Below are 20912 nucleotides of genomic sequence, written 5' to 3'. Positions count from 1 at the left end.
AAGTTACTTATTGTATACAATAAAACATTATGCACTTTAAATTACAGACAACTGTAGAATGTACGACTGTGAAGGTTCAATTAAGGCTTTTACCTAAAGCCGCGGACTTTTTCATTACTTTATGTGATTAATTGTAAATGAAAAACCAAGATCATATCAGTGTGGCCAATGTCAAAGTCAAAACTTTTCTATAAAAGGCACTTTTGATGCGTGTTCAAATATTTTTCCTATTGAAAAAGACCTTATCTATTTTTATGTAACTCTCCTATAAGTGGGAAGACATAGCATTGGGACAAGCCCGCACTGCAAAAGAATACGTGCGATATTTTACCTCACGATTTATACTGCTGCGAATAAATTTAATTTAATTTGAGATTTTTGACAGTATTTAAAAAGTTCACGGCATATACAGAGTTATAAAATAGTATATTGTATGGGTATCTTTGTGTGATAGTAAAATATAGAATTGCAGAAAAAATATGCACGGTTTTGCAGTGCGTGCTAGTTCGTTGATTTTCCCCCATTGTGTCTCCTTAAATTTCCGAGTTTTCGAAATATCCCACTTGTAACACCAAATATTGCTAAGGGACGGCTAACTTGTCGAATTAGCGTTTTTTGTGTTGACCCAGGTCAATAGTCAGGATCTCTCTCATAAGAGAGTGAATTAGAATATTTATTGAATGGTCCAGTACTTTTGTAAGAATTCCAAATAAAAGAGCTGCCTTCCAATTTGCTCCACGGAATGAAAACAAATAGGTGTTTTATTGTGCGCTGATCAAGAAAATCACCGGATTTGCGCAATACAAATCCCAGCCGTCTGGTGATTCTGAGCTCAGATATGAGTATGAAAAAATTAATTTTATGTCAAAGGTGGCGATTACGCGATTCACACAAATACGTTGATGAAAGTCGCTCTGGGAAAATTGTCTTCAACCATCCTATATGAACGCAAAACAATTACTTCAAGACGTTAGTGATAATCGGGACAAGGCACGGGGGCTGAGTGACACCTATATTCAAATTTCCACCAATACTTATCTTGGCAGTAAAACATGGTAAATAATCAGTAAACCAATGGGACAGTTTTTAACATCGATGACTAACAATGAACAGATGCATGATGCGTTTCTGCACGCCAGCCTGCACGCCAACGCGTACGCATGTCGTCCGTCCGTAAAGTTTTGTTTTCAGAAGTGGGATAATCAAAAAAAAAAAGTTGCTTGCAATGATTGGAAGTATCCGACCAGTAATAGAATTTCCTGCCTTCATTTACTGCACTTAAAATTGCGGATCATAGCGCACTAAAAACTACGCGAAACTTAATTGTTGCGTGACCTCAATAATAGCGTGATTTTAGTTATTTGAGATTGATCTTAGACATTAAGCAAAGTTGAATGACACGCGTTCTTTTTATTGTTTGATCTTCACTATATCTTAGTTTTAAACTTCGAAGTCTTAATCCTAATCTAGGGGCAGTACTTTAAAGTGGTCCCTTTTAATGAAGGCGAAGATGGATGAAGATCTTCGGAGATGGTGGACGGAACTTCTCAGTAAACCAAACATGTCACTCGCTATTGCAATTGTTCAGTTAAAGTTTTATACATCTTTCTAAGTAACCAGAAAAATCTTAACCTTCTTTTCTGGTCCCTACCCTTATCTCACACGGTCAGCAGAAAACGTCTGATTCCACTAACTTCTATCAGCCGTCAACTCATTATTTATACTACTCCTCTAACACTTAATATTTTAATTTGTAACTATTAGAAGCGTCTTAAGCTATAATGCCGTTATTCACCGAAATCTTGTTCCAAGTTACGATTGTAAAACCAGGAAAAATAAAGTCTTTAAAGGTAGTCACTAACCAGTACTTATTTAAAAATTTGTGTCAAAAAGCCGTAATTTTACGACGGACCCAACAACCCCTCTGTAAGTACTTTTAAAAATATTTGACTTTCATTTTATGGTTAGGCATTATAGCTTAAGACCACAGGCTACTACAGCAAGTTGTCGTAACTATATTTTAATATTTATTAATATATAAATTAGAAACTTAACAACCCCCGACTTTCAATATGTGATTTTAGACTCTGAGATGGTGATAACAAAAAAAAAACCTGGCTAAGTTTGTTGTGGGCTCTTCTTAGACCAGGGCGCGTTTGGAACCCTCCTAGCTTTAGTTTTAATTTAACAAATGCAGTTATCACCATCACTAACATTAAGATGTTAAATGTATGAACGCTTCATAAGTGCCTGTAATAAGGTCTACATGAATAAAATAATTTTGAATTTGAATTTGTACATTATTCTACAGGCCCTTATGTTTGATTCACATATTGAGGAAGTTGAGAAAACAATAGTAATTTGCTATTTTACGGTGGCGGCCATCTTGGATTTGAAATTTGTCACAGTGCACAGTATCGTACTAGTTAAGCTCTTTAAATTGATACCCATATTTTGACAGTTGTAAAACAATATATTATCCGCCATCTTGGACCGATTTGCATCTTAGGACAGTTTCGACCAATTCACCATTGTAACAAATAAAACAAAACCAAAATCGATTCCACCGTTCTGGAAACACCATGCCACAAACAGACTCACGCACAGACACCTCAAAATCATAACAACTCGTCGTTTTGCGTCGGGGGTTAATAAAATGAATTAACTTTTTTTTTTACGCGCTATTATGCAAAGGTCGTAAATTCCGATGGTTCTGTAAACACTTGATGGAGCAAAATGAATAGTTGTTGTACTCAAACGGAGGCCTTGGGAGCTTCGACCCGCATAGGAAGCATCTCATTATGAGATCAGCTCTTACCTGTAAAATAATTTTTTTTTGTATCATAAAAAAGTAAGTTATTATTGATCCGTATTCAGATTGGTCAGAAAATTGAAACACATCGCAGGGCAGGTGTTTTTATTATTTCACTGTTGAAAATTAAAGAAAAGAAGTACATATATAAATAAATGATAGGTAAAATAGTAATAAAGCTGCATTTCATCATTACCGGCCCACTACGAGGCACGGGACTCCTCCCACAATGAAAAGGGGTTAAGGCCGTAGTCCACCACGCTGGCCCAGCGCGGTTTGGTGGACTCCAAACACATTTGAGAACAGTAACTCTGAGGCATGCAGATTTCCACACAGTTTATTCCTTCACCGTTGAAGCAAGTGATATTTTAATTTCTTAAAAAAACGCACATAACTTAGAAAACTTGGAGGTGCGTGATGGGGTTCGAACTCGCACAAGCTCCTACGCACTATCTGCTCCTACACTCCTGCGCTATCGCCCCTTACTTCATACGCTTATTCCATTTAAATTTACAAAATGTTTCAATTCTTCCAAACTACATGTGTTAGTTCTTTGTTAGTGTGATTTTTAATAAATCCTAAGTTAGTGTATGTTAGTCCTTATGTTAGATGAATCCCAAAGGATGGGTGAAAGCCTCCTCCATATCTTTCCACACTTTTCTGTCTTGGGCAGCTTTCATCCACTCCGTCCCGATATCTATATCCGATGTGGATTATATAAAAAGATGGGGTCATCTTTTCTGAGGTGTTGAGACTCATCAATATCATATAATAGTCAACTGCTGGACAAAAGACCTCTCCCACCGGGAGGGTTAGCTCATTATCACCACGCTGAGCAGAGATGGATAATTTTTCGCAAAAGATGGTATCGCTAGTATGATGGCAGTAAACAAAATACCTGTTGAAGGTTGCATTAGTATATTTCATAAGGAATGACTCTGTAAAAATATTAAATCAAAAGAAGCATGTTTATTTTTCCATACAAACTAGTTAAAATATTTACTTTTGACAACCCTATTGAAGATACAAAACCGACACGCGCATAGTATCTACGCTACGCGATACTACGATACTTCGATACGCGAGTGACTTGATTTTAATTTTGCATGTGATGGAAAGGATGTATGTATGTGTGTATTTGCGTAGTATATTTGTAATGATTTTCTTTCTTTCAGTAAAAACTCAAATATTATTAGCGTTTCGGTTTTACAGATAAGTCTCAGAGATAGTAAATAATGTACCTCTAAAATACTTTGAAGTAATATTTCGGTTTTCATGTACACGTTATGTGTGTATAGTTTCTATAGAAGTATTTATAAATTATTTGTAGAAGAATCGAGAATTCGAGTAAATAAAGCATTTTAGGTTTACCTTCTGAACATCAGTCATGTTCAGGAAATTATTTATCTTGTTCTTCTCAGCTTGTTTTTCCTTGTCCCGCTGTCTCTTTGCTTTCTTCTGCTGCGCTTTCCGCTCTTTCTCTTGCTCAAGCTGTTCCGGTGTGACAGGGCCGGGGATGTGAGACTAAAAAAGAGAGGGAGAAAGAAAGAGAAGTTTATTAAACGTAGTATATGTCTGTGGTAAGAGAAAGTTTCCGCTCTTTCTCTTGCTCAAGATGTTTCTGTGCGAGAGTGGAGAAATCTATACCAATATTATATCATCACAAGCTGGTGCCCGCGACTTTGTCCGCTTTTGTTTTTATTTAGTTTTTTAATACACTAACATTAGTGTAACATGTTAAATGTATGAACGCTTCATAAGTGCCTGTGATAAAGTCTACATGAATCAAACATTTTTGAATTTGAATTTGATACATATATATTAATTACATATAACTTACCTTATTGTAATTGTATTTATCCGGAAACTGAGCCTGAAACAAACGGAAGGCAATACGCGTGTCCTGGTGGGGAGATGCGGCGTATGGAGTTTGAAGCGCGTGGTTACGTATGCACGGGTCACCACCGGCGGTGAGGATTTGACTGTAAAAAACGAGAAATTTTGTCGTAGCTTTCCGTAGAAAGAGAACATCACCGCAGCTTCCAGAAAAAGAAGCATTCAAGCAAGCAAAGTGCTTATATTAGGCCTACTTTAAATAAATGAATTTTGAATTTTGAACTAGATGGCGCTGTTTAGATTCCACACAAATCTTAGATAGCTTTCACGCGATCAAATAGGTAGACTTATGTAAACTTACACCTGCGACTTAAGGCGAGTTAAGTACAGTACGAGTACCCAAAGGTTAATTGAAGTGAGTGGAAGGCGACGACGATATTGTTCCGGCCGATAGAAATCTTAATAACTTAATGGTGACGTGTTATGTACGCGTCACCTTGTCGTGTTAAACAAAACATTTGTAATATCTCTTAAAAATAGTCAAAACGGGTAATTCCACCTAGTCGCATGACTGTTTTAGTAGACTATTTTTACCAAAAATTTTAGTTTAAAATCTTTACACTGGCGACTTTTTTTTAATTCCTCAAGTTAGCCCTTGACCGCAATCTCACCAGCTGGCCAATTATGATGCAATTTAAGATGGTAACGGGCAGTTACCATTATGTAAGGGGTATAGCAGTTGTATTGCCATACCCCTAATCGGTTTCCGCGCGACATAGTACCGGAACGCTAAATCACTTAGCGGCACGTCTGTCTCGGTAGGGTTGTAACTAGCTACGGTCGAAGCCTCCCAACAGAACTTATAGTAGTTTTTAAACCACATTGCCAAATAAACAAATAACTTATGCACGACGTTGTGAAAAACAAGTGCAAGATTTTAAGTATTGAATACTTAAAATCTACTTCTTTCTGTATGTTTCTGTTTTTGTTATATTTTGTATATGTTAATGTTTTGGTATACAAATAAAGAGTTTAATAATAAAAATAATAATATAGTGATGTTGTGATATAGTGCTAGTATATCGATCAGTGCGCCGTGCAATCGTTGTTGACATAACTATTCCACATGACGATAATCTGGTGAAAGCTGAACAGGAAAATTATCTAAATACTTGGACCTTGCTCACGAGATTACCGCCATGTGGAATGTTGAGTCGACCGATATTGTTCCGATCGTCATTTCAGGTCAATGGTCTTCTCGCGAAAAGCTTCGACCGACATCTTAAGAAGCTTTCGCTTGGTTGTTGGATCTAGGGTCGGATACAGAAGGCAGTAGTCCTTGAAACGGCGCGTATTGTGACGAGGTTCCTCACTCTGGAGCCCTGACCGCCGCGCCGGTTGCTTGGGCATTCAAAAGCCCCGCAAGCGGAAGGTGGAAGTTTTTTTATTTAATATTTAAGCATTGTTAATAATTTTAAAAAAATAAAGAAAAAGGATAAATTATAGAGTCAATAAAATAATAAAATACTAAATGCCATTTCTAGTGTATTGTTATTAAGATTTCTATGTTCTGGCCCAACTTAGCGTGGAATGAGAGCTTTAATAAAACAGTTATATTTGACGGCCGACTGGCGCAGTGGGCAGCGACACTGCTTTCTGAGTCCTAGGCCGTGGGTTCGATTCCCACAACTGGAAAATGTTTTGTGTGATAAACATGATTGTTTTTCAGTGTCTGGGTGTTTATCTGTATATTATAAGTATTTATATGTATTATATTCATAAAAATATTGATCAGTCATCTTAGTACCCATAACACAAGCTACGCTTACTTTGGGGCTAGATGGCGATGTGTGTATTGTCGTAGTAAAAAAAAAAAAAATTATATACTCACGTCACCATTTCAGGTTTCTCCGCAATAGCCGCTTTGTGCAGTGCGGTGTTGCCATCCACTGGGTCTTGAGTGTTGCAAGCCGCTTCGAGTTCAGCTGCCTCGAAATCTTCCAGTATAGTCTCCAAGGAGTTTAGATCCTTGCCCGATATTATTTTCCACATCTGTGGAGAATCGTATCGTATTCTTTAAAACATAATAAAACCCTAACAATCACACCTTCATTAAATAAATATATTACATCAATGCACACATCGCCATCTAAACCAACCTTGTATTATGGGTCCTAAGATAATTTATAAACAATCTATACAACGTGTAACCGAACTGCGAAATAAATTTGAAGGATGCATAAGTATATTTCATAAGGAATCACCCTGTAAAATCGAATCGAAAGGAGCATATTTATTTTTACATACAAACGAACTCAAAACATTCTAAGTGTTTATGACAACCCTATTGAAGATAAAAGACTGACACGCGCATAGTACCTACGTTGACGCGTACCTAATAAAGTGATAGGAGTCACATTATTTTAATTTTGCATGTGATGTTAGGGCTCTATCTTATTTCTTTATTTCAGTAAAAACTATGGCAGTGGTTTACTCAAAAACTATTAGGTTTTCGGTTTCTATAATGTACCTCTAAAGCCTGTGAAGTATTATTACGATTTTCATTTTAAGCAAAAACTTTGTAAAACTTTTTATGAAAATTGCGCGGACGGAGAAGTGCGACATTTTGCCACACTTATAGGTTATGGAGAAAATACTTTTTTTTTTTTATTACGGTTAATTAATGCATTAAATCAATAAAAAAACACACCCTACCACGTATTTAAAACCAACGCATGCACACCGCGCTAAAAGTGATGATGCAATCTAAGATGGTAGCGGCCTAACATATTAGTGAGTATGGCAGTTTTATAAAAACCCACAACCCTTATCAGTTTCTACGCAACATCGTACCGGAACGCTAAATCGCTTAGCGGCACGTCTTTGTCGATAGAATTACTAGACCAGCCCAGAGGAAATTTAGAAATTATAAATTCCCAAATTACCCTGGCCAGGAATCGAACCGGTGACCTCCAACTTAAAACTATGGCGCTCACCGGTAGGTCATCAAAATATAGTACGAATGCTACTGACAAACCTGTTTAACATTCGCTGATATTTTCAACGGCGGCTTCTTGACCGTCTGTTTAACTTCTACCTTCTTTTTCTTTTGCACTTTTACATTATTTTCTTTTTTCACAGCCACGTTAGTCTGCTCACTATCGGAGGAGTTGTCAATCGCGCAGTCATTTAGGAGGTCTTTTCGAGAGTCAGTGATCACCCCGTTGGTGCTTTGCTCTGAAAGGGTCTTTATCCAACCCACTGGAGTCTCAGAGTCAATGAAACAAGATTCTTCGACTTCGCTTGATACGATTTGCGTGGGGAGTTCACGGGGTGTGCGTTCCCTGAAAAAAATAACTTTTACTGAAATATTTGTTACTGGAATAATGTTACTAATCGTAGATTACTGTTACTGGTAATATGAAGGCTTATTGGTGGCCGTGATAGGCCTATTTAAATAAAGAATTTTAGATTTGAATATATGTAACTAAAATATCCACAAGGTACTAAACATTTTACTGCAATAAGTAAATAAAATTGATGACTCTTAAGCAAGCTTTCTAGACTATATTATACATAATGACTAATTTTTGAAAAACTGCCCTATGATGTACGGAAGTATCTACACTATAAATAAATAAATATAATACGACAATACACACATGTCCATCTAGCCCCAAAGTAAGCGTAGCTTGTGTTATGGGTACTAAGATGACTGATGAATATTTCTATGAATAATATACATACATACTTATAATATACAGATAAACACCCAGACACTGAAAAACTTTCATGTTCATCACATAAATATTTTCCAGCTGTGGTAATCGAACCCACGGCTTTGGACTCAGAAAGCAGGGTCGCTGCCCACTGCGCCAGTCGGCCACTAACCAACCAACTATCCAAAAAGTATCTTATTTTTGCAGAAATTAAAGGTTTTCTTGATACAAATTGCAAATTATATTTAAAAACGTATTTGCTGTCAAAACGCTGTCACGGCCGCACTCGTGACGCCATAGACAAATTAGACGTTGACTTAGTCCGTGTTCCAAAGCTAAAGATTATAAATTTTGGTATTAGCAACAAAAACTTCGCAACTTATAGTTCGAAATCACAAAATACTTGATATACGAAGAGATGTTCTAAACCCAAGCGGTGTAAAATTATGATTATATAGACGTGACGTCATAATTTTGAATTCAGCGTTTAGCCTGTCACGACAACGGCTCGTCAGATTTTGCAGTTTTATTTACTGAAAATAAATACCAATCTCACTTCGAATATAACAATACATTCTTTTTTTTTTTTTGCCTCGGTTTGATGAGTCTTGATATATCATTAGATAAATACAATATTTAAGAGATTCTTTGTTACTGTTATCATGACTATTGGGGTTACCAAAATATAATCTAAAGTATACTTTAGATTACTTTATTACCAATATTTGCTATGTTACTGTTAAACTGTAGTAAAAAAAATTACATACAAAAAAACCGACTTCGGTTTAAATGGTATATAAAAATAAATAAAAAATAAAAAAATAAAAAAGCCATTTATTTCTCATTCCAAATATATAAAGTTTACATTGATTTTTAAATTCTATTTTATACAAAATTTTACAGATAAGTCTTGACCAGAGTTAATTTTTATTACCGTGCATTTACTCAGCATAAGTTTCATGTTTTCATGTCAGTGTATATATGTACTTTTTTTGTATACTTAGTATCTTTATATTGTCGCAGTTATATGTATATGTTTTTTTTTTTTTTTTTTTTGTTTTTGTCATAGTATTTTCTTATTAGTTTGGTCATTTGGTTTTTATTGTTATTGTAACTTATTATTGATATTATTATAATGTTTCATTTATTGTGTTATTTGTCATGTGTGGATGAGAACCCCTTACGGGTATAGGCCTCCTCCAGAGCTTTCCAGGATCCTCGTTGCGAGGCTTTCTTTACCCAGTCTGTCCCGGCTATCCTGCAGATGTCGTCTGCCCATTTAGATTTGGGTCTGCCTCGTTTTCTTTTTCCTTTAGGGCCAGTCCATGTTGTAACTTTCTTGGTCCACCTGTCGTCAGTCAGCCTGGCTATGTGTCCGGCCCATTGCCATTTTAGTTTCAGCGCGTGTGACAAGAAGTCTATGACTTTCGTTTCTGCTCTGATATCAAGTGAGTTAAACTTTTGAATTTTTCTAATGTTCAATAAGCTACGCTCCATTGCTCTTTGGCAGGTTGTCAATTTATTTTTTGTTTTATTGGTGTGGGTCCAGGTTTGGGCACCATAAGTTAGGCATGGGAGTAAACAGGAATCCATAGCCAGTTTCTTAAGTCGTAAAGGTAACTGGCCCTTAAATACCTCTCGGAGTGACCAATATCTATTCCATGTTTTTGATACTCTTCTTTCCACTTCTTCAAGAGTATTTTGCGGTTTGAAGGAGATTTGTTTTCCTAGATAGACAAAATCTTCTACATATTCTATTTCTACATCGTCGATATATATAGAGATATGGGTCGTATTGGTAATCAGCTTTGTTTTCTCTAGGTTGATCTCTAGGCCTACTTTCCTGCTAGCAGCTTGTAGGGTTTTTAACATGTATTGCAGTTCGGTACAATTTTCAGTAAGCAAGACCACGTCATCGGCAAATCGAAGGTGTTGTAACCTTTTGTTATCAACGCTAATTCCAAAGTTATCCCATTTCAGTGTTTTGAAAACTGTCTCTAGTACTGCTATGAAAATCTTAGGTGAGAGTGGGTCGCCTTGTTTAGCTCCTCTTTTGACTGGAAATAATGATCCGAGCGTCTCTAGCTTCACTTTGCTTACGCTTTTAACGTACACGTCTTTGATAATGTTAATGTAGACACTGTGTATATTATTCTGAGCTAGTGCTTCCCATATAGAGTCGTAAAATATTGTGTCGAAAGCTTTTTTGTAATCGATGAAAGCTAAATATAGGGGTTTCTGGTATTCGCAATACTTTTCAAGAATTTGTTCGATGGTGTGTATGTGGTCAGTGGTAGAGAACCCGGAACGAAAGCCAGCTTGCTCTATCGGTTGTTGGTTATCTATTTGTGGGGTTATTCTGTTGAGGAGGCAGGAAGAGAATAGCTTGTAGAGGCTGTTTAACAGACTAATGGGTCTGTAATTTCTTATATCCTTTGGATCACCTTTTTTGTAGAGTAGGGTTATGTGCGACTCAGCCCATTGATTGGGGACCTTTTGACTGCACTTTATAAGTTTAAAAAGGTTATTAATGGGATTAATTAACAGGTCCGTAGCTGTTTTAAGAGCAGCATTGGGAATGTTGTCAGGACCGGGGCTTTTTTCCATTTTTAACCGTTTAATTTCTTTTATTATTTCATACTCACTCCAGTCTTCGATATCTGTTGTATTGATTGTGGGGCGTTGGCTGGTGGTATATGTGTTATGTCTGTCAGTTTGTGTGTCGCTGTAGAGCTGTTTATAAAATGTCGTGGCCACTTCAAGAATACTCAATCTGTCTTTGGATACTATTTTCTGTTCTGTCAAGCTAGGTATCCACATCCTATGTTGTTTTAACTCTCTGTTGGCGCGTTTTATGCTGCCTCTTTCAATGAGATTTTTTTCTATTATTGCGTGTCTATGTTTTTTGTAGTCTGACTTTATTGCCCGAGGCACCCTTTTATACAAAGCGCTTAGTTCCCTTTTAATTTCGGGGGTTTTAGGTTTTGTGTTTTGAAGTTGGTATCGTCTTGCAATGAGCTTTTTAGTGCTATCGGTAATTATACCTTTCTTAGGTTCCTTTTTAAGGGTAGGTTTTGTAGCTTGAAGGCCTAGAGTTATGTAACGTTCTAATTTATTGTAATAGGTCTGGACGGTGTCGCCCTCCTGACAACACACTTCTTTCTGGTGCTCTATCAGGTGTTTTCTGTACATCTCTATCTCAACTTCGCAGTTTAGTTGTGGTAATTTCTTGCTGAAGCTCGCTCGACTCTTTTTAATTTTTTGTAGGCATATTTTTGCTCGGACCAGCCTGTGATCCGAGGAGAAATAAATCTTGTGAAGTATTTCTACGTTGTTAAAAACTTTTCGTGTATCGGTTAGTATAAAGTCGATTTCATTTAGTGTCTTGCCATCAGGTGAACGCCAAGTCCATCTCGAGTTGGATTTCATCTTATAATAGGTATTCATTATTGAAAGGTTGTTTTCGTTAGCATATTGTATTAGTTGTTCTCCTCTGTTGTTTCTTGTACCTACGCCAAATTTTCCCATTATACGTTTTTCGTTAGGCGTTGGAGCTCCTATCTTTGAGTTGAAGTCGCCCATTACTATACAGTTCTTGCCTGCTGTGGTTTGAGCTGCCCTTAGGGTGTCGTAGAACGTCGTGATATCTTCCTCGTTAGCGCCTTTTGTTGGAGCGTAGACTTGAATTATGGAGAGTAATTTGCTATTGTTGAGTAATTGTAAGATAGCGACTCTGTCAGATAACCCTTGAAAGTTTACTATGTGGTTTTTAAATTTTTTATTTATGAGGAAGCCGACTCCATGTATTCCTTTCTTTAAGCCTGAGTAGCATAGTATGTAATCTCTATGTTCTTCAATATGGCATCCTGCTTTTCTCGTTTCGGATAGTCCTAATATGTCGAGTTACCAATATTTGCTATGTTACTGTTAAACTGTAGTAAAAAAAATTACATACAAAAAAACCGACTTCGGTTTAAATGGTATACCAACTAAAAATAAATTACATTTTAGTTTTAATTAAACTTGATTGCTATTGCTTTAAGGTACTCAGGTTAGAAGTAGATGGTTTAGGTTACTTACCTTGATTTAGCTCTATCGATCGGTTTGCTCTGACCCTTCTGCGTTTTCTTGTTACGATCAATGCACTTGATGTTTCAGAGCCCGTTTTAGTAGCTGGCTTGCTGGTCGAAGCGATCAATGCTTTTTGGAATAGCTCCATGGTATCTAAGCACACATATTTACAAACATAAAATTTCATGTTTTTTTTTCACATTAAAAAAAATACAAACATGAGCTTCACTATTAAAAGGCCAACAAACTTTAAAACATATTTTACTTTGACAATTTTTTTTTTCAAATCGAAAAGTATAGCTCCCGCCCTTATCTTATACAACGTGTTAATGAAAAACTAAATAAAACTTCACGTGCCTTAGAGGTATATTATATACTGTCTCTGAGACAGATACAATAAATATATTATTTACTGTCTCTGAGACGTATCTGTGAAGCCGCACCGCTAATAGTTTTAGAGCACTACTTTAGTTTTTACTGAAAGAAATCAGGTACAGTCCTAACATTACATGCCAAATTAAAATCATGCGACTCCTATCACTTTATAAGGTACGCGTCGCGTAGCTTAGGTACTATGCGTGGGTCGATCTTTTATGTTCAATAGGGTTGTCATAAGTAAACACTTACTGTTTTTTATGAATTAGTTTGTATGGAAAAATAAATGTGCTTCTTTAGATTTAATAATTGTACAGGATGAATCCTTAAGAAATACACTTGCATCCTTTAAATGGATTTCATAATTCGGTTACCCGTTTTTTATTTAAAAAAAGGTCCTCATTTTAGTTTAAACTAGATTTTTTGTCTACTTAAAAGTTATGTCATCCTTGTCGCAAATTAGCGATATTATATATTTACGAGTATATATATATATTATTACATTTTTGTTTTGTGGAACTGAAGACTAAACAGTGACGCAGAAGATAAACTTACAGCGAATAGGTCCTACGTCTAATATAATTAAAATTAATAATCAAATAAAAGTTTAGTTTCATCATGTCAACCCATTACCGGCCCGATGCAGGTCACGGGTCTCCTCTCACAATGAGAGGGTTTAGGCCGTAGTTCACCACGCTGGCCCATTATGCAAAACTCTCAGGCCATGAAGCTTTTGTCACAATGAAGCTTAATATTTTTAATATTTTCAGTTTTTACTACTAACACTTATTTGTTATTCTTAACCTAAACCGCCTAGTCGTCCGGATATTGTTTTTCTCCGAACCAGAGGTTTAGACCAATGGCAAAGCAAAACAGGCTGTAACTTTTTTGTGAATAAAGTTTTGTTTTTAATTCGATTAAAAGCCTCTGGTGTAGAACTCCAAGCATCCAGTAAGTACAAATAATTCTTGTTAATATCTCACCGTACACCTCCACGCTGGCAACTGTTTCATGGACCCTCTTCACTTCTTTATAAGTAGGTTTACGGGTTGGAAAAGGTAGCGCCCTCACACGAGGGTCCTCCCGGGTCAATGGGGAATTCTTGCCGAATAAAGCAGATTGGTTAAGCGAGCCGGAAGCGCGGTAGAGTATTAGGTAACAACCCCTCAGGTCTTCTATCCAACTGGCCATAATGTCTTGGACATGCTGAAAATGGAATATGAAATATGAGAGATAAAAATATGATTAATATTTGCTACTTCTGACAGCCCCCTTATTGCCACCGGTTAAAGTAACATTATTCCAATATTAATAAAGTTTTTTTAGTCTGTGGGAATTATAATCTGTAGTCTGTCGCCACCAACAGTGTACATATTTCTCATGTAATATAGGACATATTGATGCGTACAAAAAAATGTACACAGTTAAAGCAATACAATTTTTCTATTCTATTCTATTCTATTTATAATAATTATTTTAACCAATTGACTGGACATAGGTCTTCTGTAGGTAGTTCCACAATCCAAGGACTCGCCTGATATCGTCTGTCCACCTCGTTGGAGGCCGACCTGCGTTACACAAAAGGGGCTGGAATTTCGACCTTAATTCGAAATTCCAGCACCTTAAGGCCCCAACGTCCATCGGTTTTCCGAGCTATGTGCCCATTGCCACTTCAGCTTCGCGACTCGCTGGCTAGTTCTTCTACAGATCTCCTCATTTCTGATTCACGTAGAGATACTCCTAGCATAACTCTCTCCATAGCCCGCTAAGTGACTCTGAGCCATCTTATGTGGCCCAAATAAGCGACCACGTTCCGAGATCTCCCAAATTAACTGTCATTTAAAAATAATACTGCGTTAAGCAATGGAAGTAGGCCGCTAGATTCGGTACAGTTAATCTTTACTAATAATCTAGTTATTTCTATATCTTATCTATTATCGCGTAGTCTCTGGAACTAACAATCTGATTTGTAAAATCTTAATTGTATTTCATATCTCAATTCTTGGGCGAATTCAAAAGATTGTGGGCTATTTAAAATCACGTTGCAACAAAGCCGAGCTAAAATAAGAAAAGTTAGAAACGCTTAGTTATAAAGTCAAAGTCAAAGTCAAAAGTATCTTTATTCAAGTAGGCCCATAGGTGGCACTTTTGATGCGTACATAAGGATTACACGGTAGTGAGATGATGGCGATAACCACATTCGTAAACTTAAAACTAAAGCTACGAGGGTTCCAAACGCGTCCTGGTCTAAGAAGAAGCCCACAACAAACTTAGCCGGGTGTTTTTTTTTTGTTATCACCATCTCACAATTAAAATTCATTTTGTATTATTAGAAGAGCAACGTAGTTAGAGCAATAATTTACACCCAAGCTTTTTTATCGTTTACGTAGTCCTTTATACTATAATAGGACTTTTCTATAAGCTTACGTTTAATACAAACTGAACTTTTTAAGAGACATCTCCAAGATGTCAATTAATGTTAAAGGCGATGTGACACTGTGGGATGCATTAATATGTAGTTTATAGCTCTAACTAGTTTGCTCTTCTAATAATTTTAAATGACAATGTGAGATGGTGATAACAAAAAAGAACACCCGTTTGTTGTGGGCTTCTTCTGAGACCATACCCCGGACTACACCTTAGCCCTTTCTTGCAATCGCACATGGTGGTAAGTGAATTTGCAGGATAAGATGGTAGCGTGCTAGCCTGTTAGGGAGTATGGTAGACATACTCCTACTTGGTCTCTACGAGACATCACATCTGCACGCTTAGCGGCACGTCTTTGTCGGTAGGGTGGTAACTAGTCACGACCAAAGTCTCCAACCAGACCAGACCAGAAAAATTTCAGAATTATTAACCGAATCCGGGATCTCCAACTTAAATTCACAGGCCGTTGCGCTAGGCAGGTCGTCAAAAAGGAGTCATAATGTTTAGAAAAATAAACAACTTACTTGTAAAAATTGCGCCTGATTGTACCTCCTTAAACTTGCACCAGAAGACCTTGGGGCATTGCCGTGCTGATCTCTATTAACTTGAGCCTGGCCTTGTCCCCTCCGAGTCACATACGAATGATGGGTCTTATGAACAACAGGAACTCCTCCGGAGAAGATGGCCCCAGCAAAGTGGCCACCGGAAACCATCAAGATCGCCCAGCGTTGATAGCCACCGATCGCGAGACGTTGGCAACGCTCAACCCACGCATCACCTCCATCTGTTGACAGCTCCTCCTACAAATTTGTGCAAATCTTGAGGAAATCTGTTGGTATAAATTAAAAACCTTTTGTGTAATATAGGAACCGAAATGCATTATGACAATGTACAAATGTACAGCTGGAGAGTGTTTTTGCGGTGAACATGAATGTTTTTCAGTGTTTGGGTTCATTGTATATAATAAGTACCCACAGGTACAGAATAAGAACGGTTTAGACCGTAGTCTATGCTGGCCAAGTGCGGATTGGTAGACTTCACATACCCTTGAGAACGTTATGGAAAGGGCTCAGACATGCAGGTTTCTTCACGATGTTTTCCTTCCCCGTTCAAAGGAAAAGAAATTAAGAAAGCAAATAACTTCAAAAAGTTAGTGGTGCATGCCAGAGCTCGAACTCTGTCTCCACGAAAGAAAAGTTGAAGCCCACAGTTACCCACTAGGCTATCGCCGCTTCTATTTGTTTATATCATCTATCTTCTATATTTATAAAAGAGAAAGTGTGTGGGTATGTTCCGTATAGGCTCCGAAACGGCTCGACCGATTTCAATGAAACTTTCAGGGAATCTCCGGATTGAATCTCTTGGCGAGTAATCCTGTAAAGTTTGGTGACGATCGGAGCACTCCTATTTTTGAACTGTCACACTGTCAAATAAAGCTTTTATTTACTATGATGATATTCTATTGTTGGGTGTACATGGGTGTAGATAATGATCTTCACCCGCTCGAGAAGAGAATAGAAGAGAATGAATACTGAGAGAAATAAATGATTTAATATATTATGAGACTTAAATTAAAAAATGAATGATGTAAGTTTATTGTTTAAATAATATAAAGCAAAATCTAGCCCGGCGAAGCTGGCTGGGTACACTAGTTCATAAATAAATATTCATCAGATATCTTAGTACAAATAACACAAGCTATGGTTTCTTTTTTTTTTAATTTATTTATATTTATTTAGTGATAAACAATTGTAGACAGTAGAATGATCTAGTTTCTTAAAGGAAACAGAAACCAGTCCACTCAGACAGTCATATGTCTCAGTCATGAGCTTTGCGCCTTCAGAACATGCAAATTTAAGAAAATGTTACACACTCTTAGACTAATTTTAATATATCAGGAACTAAATGTAAAGCTGAGAAATTTGCTAGTGTTGTGAAATAGGCAATGTCAACTAACAGTTTATTAAGGATTTAATTTTAGTGCCTTGCTGGCCCAGTTGTTAGCTAGCAAGAAATGTCACTTTACAGGTTTGATTCCCAATTCAGGCCTTGTAACAGAGTGGTTTTCAAATCACACTGTAATTTCACACAGGAGAATCGGTGATAACCCAGTGGTCAAGAGCTTGACTTCACTTTTGGTGGGCCAAATTCGAATCCCACCACACACATCTAACCTTTCAAAGTGTGTGGTTTTTTAAATAATTAAGATATAACCTGCTTCAATGGTAAAGGAAAACATTGTGAGGAAACCTGCATGCCTGAGATCTTTCCATAATGTTCTCAAAGATGTGAAGAGTCCACCAATCCGCACTGGACAAGCATGGTGGATTACAGCCTTAATCCCTTCTCATCGTCTGAGGAGACCCATGCCCTGTAGTGGGCCGGTAATGGGTTGATATGATGATGACACTGACTGTATTTTACTGTATATTGATTATTAATAAACTAGTTTCAAGCTTTGCAGCTGTTAAGAATTATTAGATAAGAATGTGATACAACATGAAGGAAAATTGTAGAATAGTGCTGTGTAGTAATACAAAAAAATGTAAAATACTGAGAGTTTAAGGTGAGCAGATGTAGAGAGATTCTTTCTCCTAATTAAATAATATTGTACGTACCATTTCTAGAACTAAACTGTCCTAAAGTCAGAGCAGCTTTTCCAAAGAGTTTCCTTTTCAAGTTATGGGTGTGCCAGTGGTGTTTATAATGGGCGGTTTGCTGGGATCTAGACGTAAATGGGCCAATTCCACAACATGAGCAGCAGTTGCCATCTGTAGCACCATTGATTGTCAAAGTGTTTAGACGTTTTAATACACTGGCTTCATCCACTGAAAATAGTTAATGTAAAATTATATTATATTCAACTAAACTTTTCCTCCTCTGAGACATGGACCCTGAGAGTGCCTGAGAAGAAAAGGAGAGGAGAAAGTTGGGAGTGAAAAAACTTAGCATCAAAAAGCCCCTACCTTGTTCAGTTCAAGCCTGAATTCACAGTTTCTTTGGACACATGTCCAGGCGTAATGAGATGTCCATTGAGTGCCTGGTGGTTCAAGGTAGAGTAAAAGGCACCAGAGCATGTGATAGGTCAGCGATTAGATGGACAGGCCAAGTGAAGGCCTCAATCGAGGCTCCTCTACATGAATTCTCATGAAAAGCTACGGTTAGGGAACAGTGGCATGGAATTGTAAAGCGAGCCACACACCCAGTTGTTGAAATTTTGTCTATCCTCAAAACTTTCAGTGTTACCCAAGTACATGCATGGCTGTTAGCAACCTAACTGTTACTCTACAATGTAACTCTCCATCCTTTTAACTTGTGGTGTGAAGGACAAACAAACACACTTTTGCATTAATCCCATTAGATAGAATTGTCTACATACAAAGTTAAATGGTAGGGTGTTGCTTTGTAAATTGGGCAAGTGTTTCTAAACAAGTTGTGAGTATATTCAACTTTTTTCATTACACTTTTTTTTAGTAAATCTTAAAATTGAATATATCCAACATTATTATTATTATTGTACATTAATTTATTAACCAAAATTGTACAAGTAGTGGTTAATATGGTGCAATCATAAATTCTTACTAATTTTACCATACACCAATATGGATGAAAAACAAGTGAGCATAACTTACCAATTTGATGTGATTCAGTTATCATACAAGCAGCCACCCTTATGCCTCTAAGCAACTTTTCATATTCATTTAAATCATACACTCTCACCATGTTCGTTTTAACTACATCCGTTTTCGGTGACATTGCGAAATAAGCTTCTACTACTTATTTTAGAAATATACGATAATGCCAAACACGTAACTCTTAAAAGATATTCCAAATTTGATTTTATATGTTATTTAATAATGTAAGCACACTGTATTCTAATATCACATGGCGGACTTCAGATTCCTATACTGTATAAGTCAGAACTCAGAGGGTTATTAAAAATTGTTGTGTAATATGTATTTTATTACTAAGCTTTATAAAACTAAGCACATTTTGTAAAAAAAGAAGTCAAACCTAACCATTTACCTACATTAATCAGTCGGCTGACTTTAGGTTTTGTCAGTTCTTCTGTCAAATCTTTTGACAGTTGCTGGACAGTTGCTACTTGGTTGCTGTCTGCCATCTCAAAAGAATTGTCAAGTTGACAACATCGATTAGGTAGGTATCTGCAAACATGACAGTTTGGCCATACCAAATGGCAGTGATCTAAGCCATTGATATCGAGAATGAAAGACACTAGCTGACATTGGCTAATCTGTGTAAAGCCAGAAGAAAAAAAAGAATGAAAGATATCGAGTACATGTAAAAAGCTTGCTCTTCTTGTTTTGATTTATGGATTTTCGTAGTGCCAAAACAGCACAATGTACTTTGCCAGTATCAAGTAGCTTGGAATAGACACAAACTAGAGAGGTCAGTAAAAAAAAAAAAATGTCTGCTGCTATAGTAGTTGTTCGTGAAAAGCTTGCTATTTGACAAATATTATTTTTGATAGCCAGACTACAGATAAAATAAACTATATTTTTAAACTAGAACCAAGGCTGTAGGTACATTCTTGCTCTTTTAGCTCTCAATTACTTACAGACTATAAAAACGTTTCAAATAAGCCTACATATAATTCAGACTAAGACCTAGATTTTAAACAGACAATAAAAAGCGTTTCAAATAAGTCATCTCATAATATTCAGGACTAGGTTAGGTTCCTATTTTGTATTTTCAAGTTGTATTTATATTTTCAGTTACGCATATTTAATAAGTACCTATTTTTGGTTTTAAGTAATAACCACTCTTTATTTTTAAAGAGACTCGATATGTTAAAATATCGTATCAATACTGTTATTTGCACAGTAAATTTTGTTTGGTATACCTACTATTAATTTGCCTCCTTACACTGTTGTGTTTATATTCTCTTTGACTAGTACATTGCTAAACATGATGCACGTAATAGGCTTGTTTCGAATTCTCGTAATAATAAATAATACAGTGACAGTAACATGAGCTATTAATTGTACTTACCTACCTATCGTACCTATTAAACCTTGCCGACGGTTGGGGATTTCCAAATATTTTACCGACAACGTTGACTTGTCTGTAGAACCTAACCTCCTAAATTAATCTTGATGATTGAATTTACTAATTATACTGTATTCTTCCCAGTAAGAGCTAGTTGACTACAATAGATAAAGTCCGCAAATCAGCATTGGATTAGGGTGGTGGGTCAATAAACACCATAGCCTAATTCCCCTTCCACATGGGGCAGTGTCCTATGTGGGAGGATAAGAGAGTGTGGAGTTCGTCTGGTAGTAAGAAGTTGGGAAACTAGCGGAGAAAATATTAATGCATTACACTGCAACTAAAAAAGTTTGCCCTTGCCTACAATCTCACCTGATAGTACTCGTAAGTGATGATGCAGTTTCTACGCGACATCGTACCGGAACACTAAATCGCTTAATGGCACGTCTTTGTCGGTAGGGTGGTAACTGGCCACGGCCGAAGCTTCCCACCGGACCAGATCAGAGAAAATTCAGATATTATAAATTCCCAAGTTGCGGTAATCGAACCTCGTACTTAAATCCATAGCGCTCACTGTTGCGCAAAGCTCGTCAGGTCTGGTGGAAGGCTAAGGCATGGTTGGTTACTAGTTACCATTTTACCATAAAAGACGTGCCGCCATG

At 36.8% G+C, this 20912-nt stretch overlaps 1 protein-coding gene across 1 annotated transcript; it reads right to left on the bottom strand.

Annotated features, from left to right (window-relative positions):
- Positions 1 to 2674: 2674 nt before the first annotated feature.
- On the bottom strand, positions 2675 to 19338 carry LOC120636809 (protein vms-1-like). The gene is given in 11 exon segments (XM_039908373.1): positions 2675 to 2818; positions 4184 to 4336; positions 4653 to 4794; positions 6540 to 6700; positions 7686 to 7992; positions 12448 to 12500; positions 12503 to 12591; positions 13797 to 14019; positions 15765 to 16040; positions 17698 to 18068; positions 18873 to 19338. Coding segments are annotated over 11 exon segments (2043 nt in total). The 5' UTR covers positions 18997 to 19338.
- Positions 19339 to 20912: the final 1574 nt, after the last annotated feature.

The sequence above is a fragment of the Pararge aegeria genome, assembly GCF_905163445.1.
Source record: "Pararge aegeria chromosome W unlocalized genomic scaffold, ilParAegt1.1 SUPER_W_unloc_2, whole genome shotgun sequence".
NCBI lineage: Eukaryota > Metazoa > Arthropoda > Insecta > Lepidoptera > Nymphalidae > Pararge > Pararge aegeria.
This window is presented reverse-complemented; position numbering and strand designations above follow the sequence as displayed.